The 15,517-nt window shown below is 45.0% G+C and overlaps 1 protein-coding gene across 3 annotated transcripts in view; it reads left to right on the top strand.

Annotated features, from left to right (window-relative positions):
* The window catches only part of SASH1 (SAM and SH3 domain containing 1), a 164,128-nt gene that overhangs the window by 95,447 nt on the left and 53,164 nt on the right, over positions 1 to 15,517 (top strand). For all 3 annotated transcript variants that reach the window (XM_037156811.2, XM_053663433.1, XM_037156807.2), the window contains 4 exons: positions 2,211 to 2,251; positions 4,425 to 4,511; positions 6,170 to 6,282; positions 12,313 to 12,414. In XM_037156811.2, the coding sequence (XP_037012706.2) occupies positions 2,211 to 2,251; positions 4,425 to 4,511; positions 6,170 to 6,282; positions 12,313 to 12,414 (343 nt within the window). The remainder of the gene's footprint in view (positions 1 to 2,210; positions 2,252 to 4,424; positions 4,512 to 6,169; positions 6,283 to 12,312; positions 12,415 to 15,517) is intronic.

The following is a 15,517-nucleotide window of genomic DNA, read 5'->3' on the forward strand; positions in this document are numbered from 1 at the left end:
TCTGAGCTCAGCCTTCACACGGCTTCTCTCCATTATGTTCAGTGGGTCTCCTAGCTTTCAATAAGCAGATGACTTACAAGTTTCTGTCTCCAGCCCTCAACACTCCCCGGAACTCTAGTCTGGTATATCCCACCTGCCCACAAAGATGCTCATAGGCACCTCGGACTTAATGCAGCCAAACTGCTTACCTCCCCTGCTCTTCCTGACCCAGTCCCCTCATTTGAGGGACTGGGTATTATCTCAACACGTTATTAAGATCTCTGCTCAGCTGTCATCTCTTCAGAGAGGCCTTCTCCATCCCTCCCATCTGGAATCCCCCCACTTCTTAATCTGTACCCCCCACTGGCTTCTTTCCCCCAGCCCAGCTCCAAGAAAACTGAGATCTTACCAGTCTCCTGTATCTATCGCTGTTCTCAGTGCCTGAGTGGATGCTAGACTTTAATGGGGGCCAAATAAATATTTATTGAAGGAATGAAGGAAGGAAGAAAGAAAACAAAGGAAGGAACTTAACATAGAATTTGCTAAACACTGAGGGAGGACCAAAAGTTCTAGCCATGCTGTCTTAATTTTTTAAATCTAATTTATTAATTCTTTATGAATTTTCTTGAGGGCTTCATTGAGGACTACAGTAGTTTAGGGGCCTCAAGGGAAAATGTTAACATGTGCACAGTTGGGGGGTCTCCCTAGTAGTTACTGATGAAAAGGTACTGAGATTGAGTTCAGAGACTTGCTGGTGGAACTCGATGATTTTTAAATGCACAATCAGTTTTCAAAGTGCAACAGAACGTCATTGTTGCTTCCAGGCCGCCCAAGTCGGTGCTGAAGTTCCCATCTTTCTTACCCTGTTGGCAGTGAACCTGACACACAGAAAGGGCCTGACAACTGCTTCCCGAGCTGCCGTTTTCAGGCCCCAGTGTCTGGCTGGAGGGATGTGTGTGTTCCTAGGAAGCCTCTGGAACTGGCTTCTGAGCATTAATTTCTTCCACCAGGAGATCAGTAAATGACCCCTCCACCTGCTGCCGTCCACATTTGGAATTTGGTTACATCGTTGATTGTCCCTCCTGCTGGATGAATTTTATAATCAGTCTCAAGGAGAAAGGAGATGGCACTTCGCTCCGCTGCTCTGCCAGCTTCTGTTTGCAGGGACAGTTCACTGCGTCCAAATCAAACTTCACGTGGTGTCATTTTCCCCCTTTGCAAATTGATGGGTTGGGTAGCCTCACGCTTATGAAACATTGCCATTCTTTGGCCAGTATCTAGACTGCGAAATTTTAGAAATAAAAATCTGGAACAAGGTGAATAAAGAATCTACAGTGCCATCTGCTGGCTTCCTAGGGTAATGCAAGGAATGTCTAGTGGAAGCACCTCTTACAAAAAATGGAAAAAATCCAGAGTGCAACCCCGAGGATAAATTCTTCAAAGCATATGATAATTTGAAGAAAGTAGATGTGTATAATGAAAAAAACTGTAAGTCTATAGGCTTGCTGGAGAAATGCTTAATAACCTGGTTTAGGGCTGTGTTCATGTTTAGGTTGCTTGGGTCCATCTGTATCAGCAGTCCAACTGGCTGTCAGGCCCGGGCAGGGCCCGGACCCAATCTGAGGTTCAGACATGTCTTGATTAACTTGGGCACATTTTAGAAACATCGACTCACCATCACTTAAAAGAGTGGAGCTCTCATTTTAAAAAATGCAGGTTTCTGGCTTCTCTTTGAACACAGGGAGATCTAGCCGCATGCACAATGCCCTGCCCAGTGGGTACCTCCCGGCTGGAGGTACCACCTGTACACTGGCTGCCCTCTCTCTGTGGGTCCCGCACTTCCCCCATTATTTCTCCTGCAGCTGACCACCTTCCTCACCTCCTGGCCCAAAGGGCATTTGAGGTGTTTAGGTCTGTTCTTTCACTATTCTGTGCCTTCTTTTTCCTACTTACACAAGAGGCCTCTTTGTGATGGTAACTTAATGGGTTGTTAACAGTTCATAGAGATGGCAGATGTTTCGGTGACCGCCTGGTGAAGTCCGTTCCCTTCATTTAGTATAGTCTCACCCTGGAGTGTGTCTTTAATAAATGCGTGTGTGTGTTTTCAGAAAGGCCGTCGATGGATGGAGGAGGCCACTGGTAAATCCCCTACAAAAACGTGCCTGGCTGTGCTACGATGTACTGACGCTGCCTGAGGCTCCCCACTAATCAGACTCGTTTTGCTTTTCTAGGAACTCTCTTCGGAAGTCAAACTCAGAAGACAGCTCCGTGGGTCAGTACCTCTTTTCTTGATTTTATCAATTTAAAACTACTTTCCTTTAACACTTTATAGAACCCATAAATATGTGTAAGTACAAAAGACCACAAAGAAGCCTCCTGCCTTGAAATAAACATCATTAAGATACTGATGTGCAATTTCCCCCTCTTGCTTACCGTATTTGTATGAGTAAAAAAAGTAGCTGATATTCTACATATTATTGTATATTCTACATATTATTGTATAATTTTTTCAATCGAATGTGTCTTGACCATATCCTCACATGGTTGGGTATTGCTCACGGTAAACTGGTCACATCTGGATGAGGCTTTGCCGTAGTGGATGTGCCATAGTTCAAGCAACCAGTGGCTGCTTTGCTGAACATTTAGTTTCCAGGTTTTTTCTCTATCACAGAGAAAGATGTTACCATAAAAATTCTTGAGCCTATACCTGATCATGTTCTTGATCAGGGATAAATCCTTCAATTTGGAACTTTTGAATTTCCTTGATTGTAAAATCCACTCTTGATTTAGTAACATCTTTTGTGTTTGGGTCAGAGGGCACCTGGCAAAGTAATCGTGACTAGGAACATAGCATGAATACTCAAATCAGGCTTTGATTTCATTTGACTCACGACTCTGCCTGCTTAATAGTTAGGACCCTGGGCACAGTCCTTGTCTCTCTGAGCCTCAGTTTTCTCACCCACCAAATGGGAACAATAATATATGTTCATTGTCAGTGTTAAATGAAATATGTTGTTAGATAGCAAAGTGCCTTGGATACAGTAAGTGCTACATAAATGTTAGCTAGTACCATTTATGTTTCAAGCTATATCTTCATTTCAGAAGCAATAAAATGGGAGAAGGGGGAGTGTAGTTTACCGTTAGAGAAATGCATTATATTGCAGATTGCCCTGGAGAAAGGTTGAAGGAGTAATATCCTACTTCTGCTTTAACCTTTCACGGCCCGCATCTGCTGTGGCCTTGAACCCAAAGGCAGCCAGCACGGTCAAGCGTGCCCTGGACGTCCTGAGCACATCGGAGTCTCAGGCTCCCAGCCGGCTCCCTTCCCGCAGCTCCAGGGGGTTCAGAACTCAGATGAGCGCATCCTGTATCGACAGACGGTGCCTTTTCTAGTCCCCATGTGTGTCTTTTCTGTGGCATTGCCTGGCACCACCAGTCTAGACTGTGGGAACCGACAGGGTGCCACTCTGCTGGGCCCTCTCCAGGGCTGTGGGGCCACCAGACACCAAGCGGCGGCGAAGCTGCCCTGAGCGTGCCACGTCTGAACGGGTCTGTGCCGCTGCCTTTTGTTCTTAAAGAACAAAGGGTCCCTCTCACCGTCTGTTTTACTGGCTTCATTTCCCATTGGTTTTTAAAAGTTATTACGTGTTGATGACCAGAAAACCGTACCAGGTATTAAAAATATCTAGCTGTGACAATCTGCTTTCACTTGAAAGCCGCCCATTCATATCAGTCTGGGGAGGAGGAGAAGGGGGTCTCCTTGGGAGCTGTCACAGCAGGAGGACAGTCTGCTTTTTCTGTCCTTGTGCCCTGGGTAAGCTGTAGGAAGGTCACCAGTGGCCTGATGCCACAGAGCTGAGGACCCTGCCCCACCCATGGCATTGCTGGCTGGACGCATGCAACTCCACGCCTTGGAGAAATGGCGTGGGGCACCCCACAGGCCCGGGAGCCAGCCCCAGGCCTGTGCGCCCGGGGTGTACCAGCTATTCTCGTCATTGTCTCTGCAATGACAGAAGTAAACCAAGGGTAGACCGACAACAAGAATAACAACAAAACAAAGTTAACTTCTGCAAGTATTTTACTTGTGGTTTAGTTGGCAAATAATTGTGGCCGAGACCAAAGGGGGTGGGGAATATACCCCAAGAGTCAGCAGATTAGATGAGAGTTACACAAACATCAAAGAGAATGCAGGAATGCATGTTTTGCCTGCCTTTTTGATGCTCCCTTATTGCTCAGTTTATTCCTACTGCAGCATTTCCTGCCCCAGGAAATTTGCATTTCTTTTAAACAACTTTATAGGCATTTTCAAGCCTTGCACAGACTGAAACTGCAAAACTGTCTTTGTGAAATCAAAGTACTCTTGCAAGCTTTGAATTATAAGGAAGGGGCTACTTTTGTTATTAATGGATTTATTGCTTGTGTCTTTTTAATTTTTTTTTTTAAAGGAAAAGGAGATTGGAAGAAGAAAAATAAGTATTTCTGGCAGAACTTCCGGAAGAACCAGAAAGGAATAATGAGGCAGACTTCAAAAGGTACCACCGAAACAGCTGGCGGACAGTGGGCCCTTTTAGCTCGCAAATGTTAGGGAGTCTGTGGCTCTGATCTGAATGGTTGCTGCAAGTTAGAATAACTCATCAAGAGTGCCCGTAAAATGTTCAACTTTCTGTCTGACATTCCTATCATTACGTAAAACTTCATCCCAGTGGGGATTTTTATTTTTTTAAATCAAAGAAAACAGGACGGGGAGAGCCGGCAAGCTTGACTGTACGTAGGTCTGGCAGCAAAGACCGGATTTTTCATTTTCTCCGTCACAGCGACCTGAGGCACATCTTTGCTCACCCAGATGGACCCTCAAAGCTCTAGGGTCTGTTAGTTTGGGACCCTCCCCGCTACCCCACCCTGTGGCCTTTGCAGTCTTCTGAACTTTTGATGCTTGTCTGCCAGAGGGACTGAGAGACGCAGGGACAGTCACTGGGTTGTTGCCCCTGGAAACTCTATCTCGTGGCCTGACATCATGGGAATTTGCCCAGAGCTGCCTTGTGGAGGGAGGCGTGCTCGCAGCTCCTCCCCCTCCCCCCTCCCGGCCAGGGCCTTTGTTGTTGTTGATACAGTAAGTAAATATGTCATCCCTCTGAGGCCCAGTTACATAATTTCTGCCTCCCAGGCATTCAGAGGGGAACGGAAACAAAGCCACTTCCAGGCTCCAGTCCTGCTGATGGCGGTTATCAGTACAGGAACATTTTAGTTACTCACCAGTGACCTGACTTGATTTTCTTTGACAAAATCTTAGTGTCCTACCCTCTTCAGAAGCCTCCTGCGCTTTTTCATACACGCGGAAGCGAGAAGAGTGGACACAGACCATGTGCATGCCAGCAGCGTGCCTGGCTTCTTTGGTGACATTCGGTGGCGTTATTTTTTTAATTTGTCCTGTCGAAACAGAATGCTTCTTGAACACTCTGAGTTTTTCCTCAGGTACATGCTCAGAATCACTTGCGATTCAAAGTCAACCTTGGATTCTAACACAGCCTTCTTTAGGAAGAAAGGCAAGGAGAAAGAGGGAGAGAGAAAGGGAAGGAGGGAATAAAGGAGAGAAATGGAAGTTGACCAGATCGCATGGATTTATTTTAAAACCCAACCAACTTTCTGTCGCCACCCCTCACCCCCCAGCCACTGCCACCACTGGAGGTGACGCAGAGGAACATGAATCAAACCAACGGGCAGCCCACTCTATTATCCTTCCCGTGTGCAGAGACGAGGGGCGAGGGGAACTGGAACAGTGTCCAGACTGATGGATTATGAAATGGAAATGAGACAGGGAGGCACAGGGGAACGTAAATTCCAGGGCAGATCCTGATGGAACGCCTCCTGCAAGTGTGCGCCAGCCTCCCTTCCTCTGTCTCTTTGCACCAAAGGCAAATTAAGCCGTAGCCCAGCGTCCTAATGACACCCAGGCTAGTGAGGGATGTGTGGGAAGATGGAGAAGGACGAGGGCCTAGACTGAGGGCTTGTTCCCAGAGCGCGCATTGGAGCCCACCTGCACCGACAGATCCCTCCCACAGGCTGACCAGCCGCACGCAGCCATTGTGGCTCGTGCACATTCGAGGCGTTGGCAGCCTGTTTACATTGTAGGAAAACACTTTCGAGGAAACCTGGTCTTGTGTTCATCCCTGATGTTTCTTTCTCTCTCTAGGAGAGGACGTGGGCTATGTCGCTAGCGAGATAACCATGAGTGACGAGGAGCGGATTCAGCTGATGATGATGGTCAAGGAGAAGATGATCACCATCGAGGAGGCACTGGCTCGGGTAAGAGGGCTGAGACCCCCTTCACACGTGTGCAGGCGCGACCTCCTCACGACGAGGAAGGTTTGGGGCCTGCGGGAGACTGCGTGTCTGTGTCCGCCCCCCACCGAATCCCTGTGTTAAATCCTTGTGCCCAGTGCGGTAGTTTTGCAGGTGGGGCCTTTGGGAGGTGATTAGGTCTTGGGAGTGGAGCCCTCATGAATGGGATGAAGGATGTTATCAAAGAGGCCCCAGGGTCGGGTCTCCCTCTCCCCCCATGTGAGGACACACAATGAGAAGACAGCTGTCTCTGAACCGAGAGGTAGGTTCTCACCAGGCACGAAATCTGCCAGCACTTTGATCTTGGACTTCCCAGCCTCAACGACTGAGAAATTTCTGGTGTGTGTAAGCCACCCTGCCTGCGGTAATTAGGTAGAGCAATGTGAACAGACATGTGTAAGACAGGTGCATCAAAGAGTATAGAGACGTGTTATTCCGAGTAGCATTCTGGTGGTACTTTGGTGGTCATCAGGTACTTATCCGATAAAATAGTGATTCCATTCTGTTGCATAACAGAAGCAGTCCATGGCGTGAGGTAAAATTCCACATTCAGTGAATATATGAATGAATGAATGTCACATAGATGGGGGTGGACTGATTTAACAAGGAAAGTGAGTCTGAATGCCGTTGCACAACACACAAGCCTTGTGAAAAGATTATAAGAATGTCATAAATGATAAAAATTAAGTGAAGCCTAAATAAAAATTACATATATTATGACCATTATAAACATCAATTCTCTATAAGATACTGTCACAAATTTGATTTTGAATAATCTAAAAGTTAAGTTTTAGATATACCTTAAAATTTTAAGTAGATAGTAATTACAGTTTGCTGTGCCACATTTTTTTTTTAAGATTGTTATTATTTATCTTTAGAGGGGAAGGGAAGGAGAGAGGGAGAGAAATATCAATGTATGGTATCAATGTATGGTATTTCGCCCCAGCTGGGGCGAAAACATCCACCATACGTTTTCTCTCCAATTTTATTTCCTGAATGTGTGGTCCCATTTGGGAAGAGTCCATTCGAGTTCCTAGAAAAGACATGTGAGAAGTACGAACCTGTAGAGTAGTTTGACCATGATAGACACGCCACCTTCTGGGGAGCAAGCAAGTGCTTTCTGTTTTCATCATGAAAGCGAAGATCCGAATGCAGAAGATGTCGCAGGCTGTCCAACTACAGCTGTGTTCGGGAAGCGGGGGTTGCAGGTGATGTGCCACATCCTGTCTTCATGGAGCAGGAGAAAATGTTAAAAATAGCCTTAATGTAGTTTGCATAAGGTAGCACGGCTTTATAATTGAAAAGGAAATGAAAGAATACTTTGAAAGTTTGGGAGAAGAAAATTGCTTGAAGCTCTTTCTGAGCTCATAATTTTAACAGGCAGCCATTGTTCACATGGAGAGGAGAAGTCAGCCCCCCCCCCCATCCCGTGCACATCTGGGTGGAGGTTTCATCCATGCAGCCTGGCCGAGTTTCAGGGAGGAGCTCATTGGGAGATCAAGAATATTTTCTATACAGCAATCCAGAGACACAGAAGAAAAAGTCGATGGCATTCTCCCAACTCTGCTGGATTCTGCCTACAGCAGTGGGTGTCCTTGGACAGATGCAGGAGGGGAAGCTGGCTGGCCTGCTCGGCGGCGCAGGTGCATCCCCAGTCACCGCTGCCTGGATGGGCTTCTCATGGGCTGGAGACCAGTCATTTCAAGAAAAATGTTAGAGCAGAAAATAGTCTGCAGAAAGGATAGACTTCCTAGGACTTAGGAGCAGCTGAAGGATCTAGGTTGACGTCATTGCTGGACGAAACAAACAGTGAGACTTGGACCTCCTATGGTGACCCTGATGGGGACATTCCTCTGGCACATTGGGGGGGTGTTGGTCCCACGGTTAGAGACGTGTAGACCTGCACACAGACTTTAATCCTGAGAGAATAAGCCAACATCCAGAGAGAAGTTTGTCCAGGCACCATACGGAGCTGAGTGTAGCCTCCAGCACATCTTTGCATTGGGGAAAACTTCAGCCATGTTCCAGTGAAGACAAGAGGGCCCACCATGCTTTGTTTACGTGACTCTGGTCTCACTGTCAGATGTTTTCACCCTGTGAACTGTGCAGCCATGGTGCGCGCCCCTGAAACCCGAGTTGTCAAAAGGAACCCAGACCGGAATGGGAAAGGCGGCAGGGGGCTAATGTGTGGGACACCATTAAGTTGCCTAAGCATTTGCAGAGAATGAAGTTTAGGACACAGCTCACAGCAGGTTGTTTTTTCGGTGTATAATTTAAAAAGACAGCAGCCTAACTTACGATTTTTAAAGTTGTTTTCACTGAATAACCGAAGAGTTCCATCAAATCTAGTGGCATCTCAAGCAGTTTCTAGTAATTTGATGATGGATACTTAATACTTGTGCTTTAAGGGAATGGAGCTCACGTGTAAAACCAAAAATGGTTCGGGGGCTCTAGGTAACTGGTGTGTCCAGAGAACGCAATTTCCAGGTGCTGATTGTAAGAGCACACATGGCTCTTGGCAAGTAAGTGTCAGGCATTCGAACCTGGGACTAGTTCTGGAAGGTTTGGGAGCCACAGGGTATTACTTTACCTGGGGGATTTCAGGGGCGTGTGAGTGAGGACAGGAGAGTGGGGAGTAAACCCACCTCGAAAGCTTTGGCTGAAAAGCACCCTGTGGTTTCGGTGCGACGATGCCGGCAAAGGTGGAGCTGTGTCGTAGAGAAGTGCATCCATCTCGTTCCACTAGGTCACATCTAGATTCATTTTTATATGTACTTGAGTCCTTAAAATATATATTTTTAAAAAGTACGTGGTGTTTGTCACTGATGTGACGGATGTCTTGGCACTGTGAACTTTTCTTCATGCCAGTGTCTTATGTCAGGTTCCTGGAAGCAGAGCCTGAGTCGGGGATTCTTAAGCATATGATTTGGCAAAGGAGCGCTTTTGGGAGAAAATTCTAATTGAGAGAGGGAAGTAGGAGAGGCAGAGAAAGAAGCAGGACAGAGATGAGATTTCTGGAGAAGCCTCAGCTCAGCCTGAGTCCTTAGGGAGTCGGGGGTCCTGGAAGATGAGTTACACTGTAGAACTCCTCCTGCCAGAGAACAAGAGGCTGCACACTGAAGGGGGAGGAGGGAGCAGTCTTCTGGGCACTCTGGGGAGACAGGTCCTTATCTCCCCAGCTCCACCCTTGGTGAAGGGTGGTTCTCCAGAGCCAGGGGGCAGGTGTGAGCCCAGCTCTACAAGAACTGGGGAAGTGCAACATGCTGAACTGGAACTTTATATATGTTTTTGAATTATTTCCTTGTAGCAGGTATTGAGCATCAATCCCAGTGACTTGGCCAATTAGAGAGGCTCGTGGAGAGAGTCCATAGAAGAGCAACAAAGTAACTGAGGGTTTTTTTTTAAAAATAGGTCCCACGGGGTGAAATTGGAAAGGATTTATCTCAGAGAAGACGCAGCAAAGAGTTTAATCACTTTCCTCAAGTATGTGTGAGGAATTATTAAACAGTACATCTTGAGGATGTACTGAAGAGTGTTTTGTTTAATCTCAACTGAGGACAGAATGAAAGGAAATGAGTTAAAATTGCAGCTGGAGGGGATTTGGAGGAGATGTACTATAAATGTTCTTTCCAATAAGCACTCTTCGAAATGGGAACATTCTGGAATATCTCTCCCTAAAGGTCTTCAAGGCAGAATGAGCATCAGTCTACTAAAGATGGCCATTCCCTCTAAGAATCATGGCATAGACTTCAAGCGTAAGAAATCTGTCAGGCTGGGAACACTAGGGTGCGATTTTCTCCTCAGAGATGCACACTATAAAATGTCATTATTTTAAAAAGTCTGGAGTTAAATTAAAACTCTGTAGATTTGCTTTAAAATATATAAATCCTCAAATTATTAGTTGTCTTTCCTTCATGAAATTTTAAGTCAAAACTTCTTCAGGAGCAGAGTGGAATATAAAAGTAAAATTATACGAATGAAACCAGGTGCGTGTCTCCCCCCATAAAATGTACTTTAAAACATTTTAGAGACCTGGCTGATGTGGCTCAGTTGGTTGGAGCGTTGTCCCCTGAACCCAAAGGTTGTGGGTTTGATCCCTGGTCAAGGCACATACAGGAGGTAACCAGCTGATGTTTCTCTCTCTCCCCCCCCTCCTTCCTCTCTCTAAAAGCAATGAAAAAGAATGTCCACAGGTGAGGATTAAAAAAGAAAAAAACATCTTAGAGATTGTGTTTTGCAACAGGACCTCCAATAAAACATGAAGCATTTTGAAATTCAGGATAATTTCAAAAAGTGGCCAATTTGGATAGAGCATAGATCAGAATCTCCATCTGAAGAAATATAGGTACCTTGACCTCCAAAATGATAGAAGTGGACAGATAGCAGAAGAAAAATACTAACTCTGTTTATGATTGAATAGTTAGGAATTTGTCTTGTTTTTAGTGATGAAGTTTATTTCGTGGCTCCTCGGAGGTGGGGCTAAGTTTGAGTATAAAAAGTGGAACATAGACCCAGAGAGAACAAGTGATAACCCCACTGTTCAGCTGCCAGCTGTTCCAATAATACAGCGAGAAGGTAGCATCGCAGAAACGAGTATATCTGGAAGGAGAGAGCATTCTAATACGTAACTTAGGTGTAGTACAAAGAGTAGAAAACTAACACCCTAAAGCACCAGAAAGATGAAAATGAGATCAGTGCCCCGAGTAGCCAGAGAGCAGATGCCTGGAGTCTGTGAACTCAGCTCTGCTTATTCCGAAACCACAGTGTGATCACAGCAAAGCTGTGCTGATGTGTCTCCGGCACAGGTGCAGTGTGCTCAGAGCTCTGCTGTTTTGTCCTGTGAGACGGACGGATGTACTGTCACCCCCTTTTTCCTGATAGAGGGGGAACTGAGGCCCAGAGCGGGTAATGCTTTGCCCAAGGGCTCTCAGCTGGTTCTGGGTTCTGCAGCTAAGCTCTTACCCATTAATCAGGGCTGTCTGCCTCCCCGGTCTACCTCCTACCACTTGTATACACAGAAAAGAATTTCCTAGGAGAAGCAGTGCTTCGGAACGTTGCAAGGAGGATATTGTCAGCCCGGTGGCTCTGCCATACCCACCACATAGCCTCCATGGTGTAGGGCGGTGCTGACTCACCTCCTGGGCAGTCGGGTCACACCGTTTCTGGGTTTTTTTGTGGCTTTATTCACGGAACACGATTTGATCACTGTCTTAAAATTCATATAGAAAAACTGCTTTATGGTAGAATTTTAATGCAGTGACAAGTTCATTTTATTATGTAGCAGAGTTAAATTTCTATATGTGTTATAAAAACACACCGTTAGCCATTCAGAAGGATCCTTTATGTAATTTGACTACATTGCATTTGCTAATTTCTTATAATATTTCACTTGTCTTTCTGTGTTTTTCAAGAAAGTAGTTTTTAGAAACCTGGTTTCTAAACCCCAACTTTAAACATCTCTGCACGTAGCCTAGACCGCATGTTCCTTTCCTCTCGTCCACAAGCATCCCAAGCAAATCCCACTGTACTTATGACACGGTGACATTGACCTGGTGACTTGAAGCGGTCTAGAACAAGAAAAGCTCGTGACTTTTAAAAATCAGTTTCAGGCTTCCGTCTCTGTTTTGCCCAAATGTTCATAGTCTACCACGTTGTGCCTTCTACAGAGAGAGGTGATTCAGAGGCCAGACTATAGGCAATTATTTTTTTAGAATCTACAACTGGGAAAGATGAGTTTCCATGTAGGAGGGGGGACATCAAGGTCTGTCTGGCATACATAATAAAATACGAAGAGTCAGTTGTGTCTGTTGGTTTAATTAGATGAAAACCCACAGGGCAGGGAGCGGGCCCTTGTTTTGGTTTTGAGAACCTTGTGTTCCTGGCCCTTTGTGACGACGATGACATGAAGAAGGTGCTGACGTGCTCTCTCTGCTGCTCGGTACACGGTGCCAGCCATTAACTTCCGTTTCAACCTTCCATTTCCTCTTGTGGCAGCTCAAGGAGTACGAGGCCCAGCACCGGCAGTCAGCTGCCTTGGACCCTGCCGACTGGCCAGATGGTTCTTGCCCCACATTCGACGGCTCGTCCAACTGCAACGTAAGTTTTCTTTCTCTTTGGGCATCTCGAGTGCCTTTCCTAAGAGGGGACAGTGCACAGTTTCAACCTGGCGTCCTCAGCTCCCACCAGGAGCAGAGAAGGAGCGTTTGTTCTTACATGTCAACTCCGTGTTCTTGACCCAGTAGAAGCACATCTAGAAAGCATAGTGCTCTTCATGCTGAGTGTTCTAGAAATCTCATAGCATATATACAGCTTTTCCATTGGAAGCATTTTTAAGTGCTCAGTGCAGTAACATTAAGTATAGTCATGTAGCTGTGCAACCATCTCTTTCATTGGCTGTAACAGAAATTCCTTAACCATTAAACAATTCCCGAGCCTCCTCTCCCCACAGACTCTGGAACCACCATTCTCACCCTCTGTCTGTCTCTATGAATTTGACTGTTCTGGGTACCACATGTAAGTGAAATCATACCATGTTTGTCGCTTTGGGCAAGGGTTTATTTCACGTAGCGCTGTGTTTTCAAGGTTCATCTGTGTCACAGCGTATCCCAGACCTTCATTCTTTTCGATGGATGAGTCAGTGGAACACTGATTCCGCTGTGTGTAGAAACCACATCCTGTTACCCCATTCACCTGTGTATAGATGCTTGGCTCTTTCTGCTTGTTGGCCACCATGAACAGTGCCACTCTGATCACTGGTATACAAGTATCAGTTTGAGTCTCTGCTGTTGGTTCTTTTGGGTACATTCCTAGGAGTGGAATTTTGGGATCATAAGGTAATTCCGTGTTTCACTTTTCTGAGGAACCTCCCTACTGGTTTTCACAGTGACTCTACTGTTTTACATTCTTGGATACAATGCGTGAAGGTTCCAATTTCCCTATTCACACCAACACTTTTTACCCCTCTTTCTCTGTTTTGGTTAATAGTCATTTAAATGGGGGTGCACTAGTATCTCATTGTCATTTCGATTTGCATTCCCCTAGTGACTAGGATTTTGAGCAGCTTATTGGCCATTTGTATATTCGTGGAGGGCTGCCTGTTCAAGTCATTTGCCCATTCTTGAATTGGGTTGTTTTATTGTTGGTTGTTGTGGACGTTATTTATATATTCTGGATATTAATCTCTGACCAGATACGTGATTTGTAAATATTTTCTTCCATTCTGTGGGTTGCCTTATCACTCTCTTTGATCCACTTATCTTTTGTTGCCTGTATTTTTGGTATCATATCCACGAAATCATTACCAAATCCAGTGTCACTAAGATTTTCTCCTGTGTTTTCACTTTAAGAGTTTTATAGTTTTAGTCCTTTGACCCATTTTAGGTTAATGTTTGTGTATGATATAACATATGGGTCCAACTTCACTTTTTTGCAGGGAGATACCCAGTTTTCCTGAAACCATGTGTTGAAAAGGCTATCCTTTCCCCAAATGGTCTTGGCACCCTTTTTGAAAATTCATTGACTATATATACAGGGGTTTATTTCTGGAATTTTTATTTATTCCATTGGCTTATGTGTCTGTTCTTTTGCTAGTCTCATACTGTTTTGATTAATGTAGCTTTGTAGTAGGTTTTGAAATTGGAAATTGTGAGCCCTCCAGCTTAGCTCTTCATTTTCAGATTGTTTTAACTGTTGAAGTCAGTGGAGATTTTCTGTGAAGTTTAGGATGGGTTTTCCTATTTCTGCAAAAAACACCATGGGATTTTAATAGGGATTGCATTGGATCTGCAGGTCAATTTGGGTAGTATTTTCATCTTGGGTAGTATTTTCATCTTACCAATATGAAGTCTTCTAATGCACAAACACAGGGTATCTTTCAATTTATTTATGTCTTCTTGAATGTCTTCCACCAATTTTTGTGCTTTTCAGTGTTAAGTCTCACCTCAAGTTTATTCTCAAGTATTTTTTTCACCGTAAATGAAATTTTTTTTTTACCTTCTTTATGCATTCATTGCTACTGTATAAAATTGGAACTGATTTTCACTTGTTGCTAAATTTGTTTATTATCTTTAGCTTTTGGGGGTGCATATATGTGGGATCTTTAGGGCTTTCTACAGATAAAAAGCATGTCATCTATGAACAGAGAGTCTTATTTTTTATTTTCCACATTGGAATTTTTAGTCATTCATGCCGCTTGAATGTGGCCACTGCTTCCTGAACTAGGAGTTCCACGGAGATGGTAGGAATTAAAATTCCAGAGTTTCAAACTTATGTTTCACGGTGCCATCATCGAACTGTGAGGTCATCTGTTACGGAGTCGTTTTGTTTGTCAGGTCATCTGTTCCTTAAAATCTGGAAGCAGCTCTGCCTCCCATGTCTTCATTCTCATCTTGTATCTATGCTCCATACAGCCAGTCATATTTCTAGAGCACACCTTTTCCTCACAGATCCTGTGTTGTAAAAAAAAGTCTGGTTATTTTCCAGTTCTATCAGGTACATTCCAAAAGTTATGGGCACACCCAAAACTGGATGCCATCTTGCTTTAATCAATTTCTCCACTCTCATTTGTCACCTCCTCCCCCAGTGGTCTCCCCTCCAGCCACATTGGACCCCGCACATTGCTGGAGACAGCTTATATTTTCACCCTCTGCTTTCATTCATGCATCTTCCTCTGCCCGAAACGTATCCCTTCAGATTTTTCCAGGCGTAAACCTCTGCTTCCTGCAAAGTGAAGCCCCACTACCTTCTCCTCTGTGAAATTTTCTTTAACCTCCTCATGTATAGTTGGTTGCTTCCTGTTCTGTGCTTCGCAAAACCAGCTGTAGACAGGAACCCTCAGGTTACCCTGGAGGACCAGGATAAACTGTGCATGTGTCTGCCCACCCTGGAAATCGCGAGCTCCTTAAGCAAGAAGGGCAATGCTGTGTTACTGTGTGTCTCCGGTGAGCGCCCAGCTTAGTGTCAGCTCATGTAGCGTGTTTGAAAAATGTTGAATGCACAAAGTTGTATTTGAACGTTCATCCTTCCTGGCTGCTTTAAAGCACGTCTCATGTTTTGCAGCTACGAACTCAGTCTTTGCCATTCTTTGTGTCTAAGCAACAAATGATGGCTTATCAGAAGTGCGTATAACCCTCCTACTACCTACTTTCCCGTGATTTCTGGAATCAAGTACCAGGTTTTCATGGCAGCTAAGGAAAAAAAA

Source organism: Artibeus jamaicensis, unplaced genomic scaffold (genome assembly GCF_021234435.1).
Source record: "Artibeus jamaicensis isolate MK-2021 breed Jamaican fruit bat unplaced genomic scaffold, CSHL_Jam_final contig_3176, whole genome shotgun sequence".
In the NCBI taxonomy this organism is placed as follows: Eukaryota; Metazoa; Chordata; class Mammalia; order Chiroptera; family Phyllostomidae; genus Artibeus; species Artibeus jamaicensis.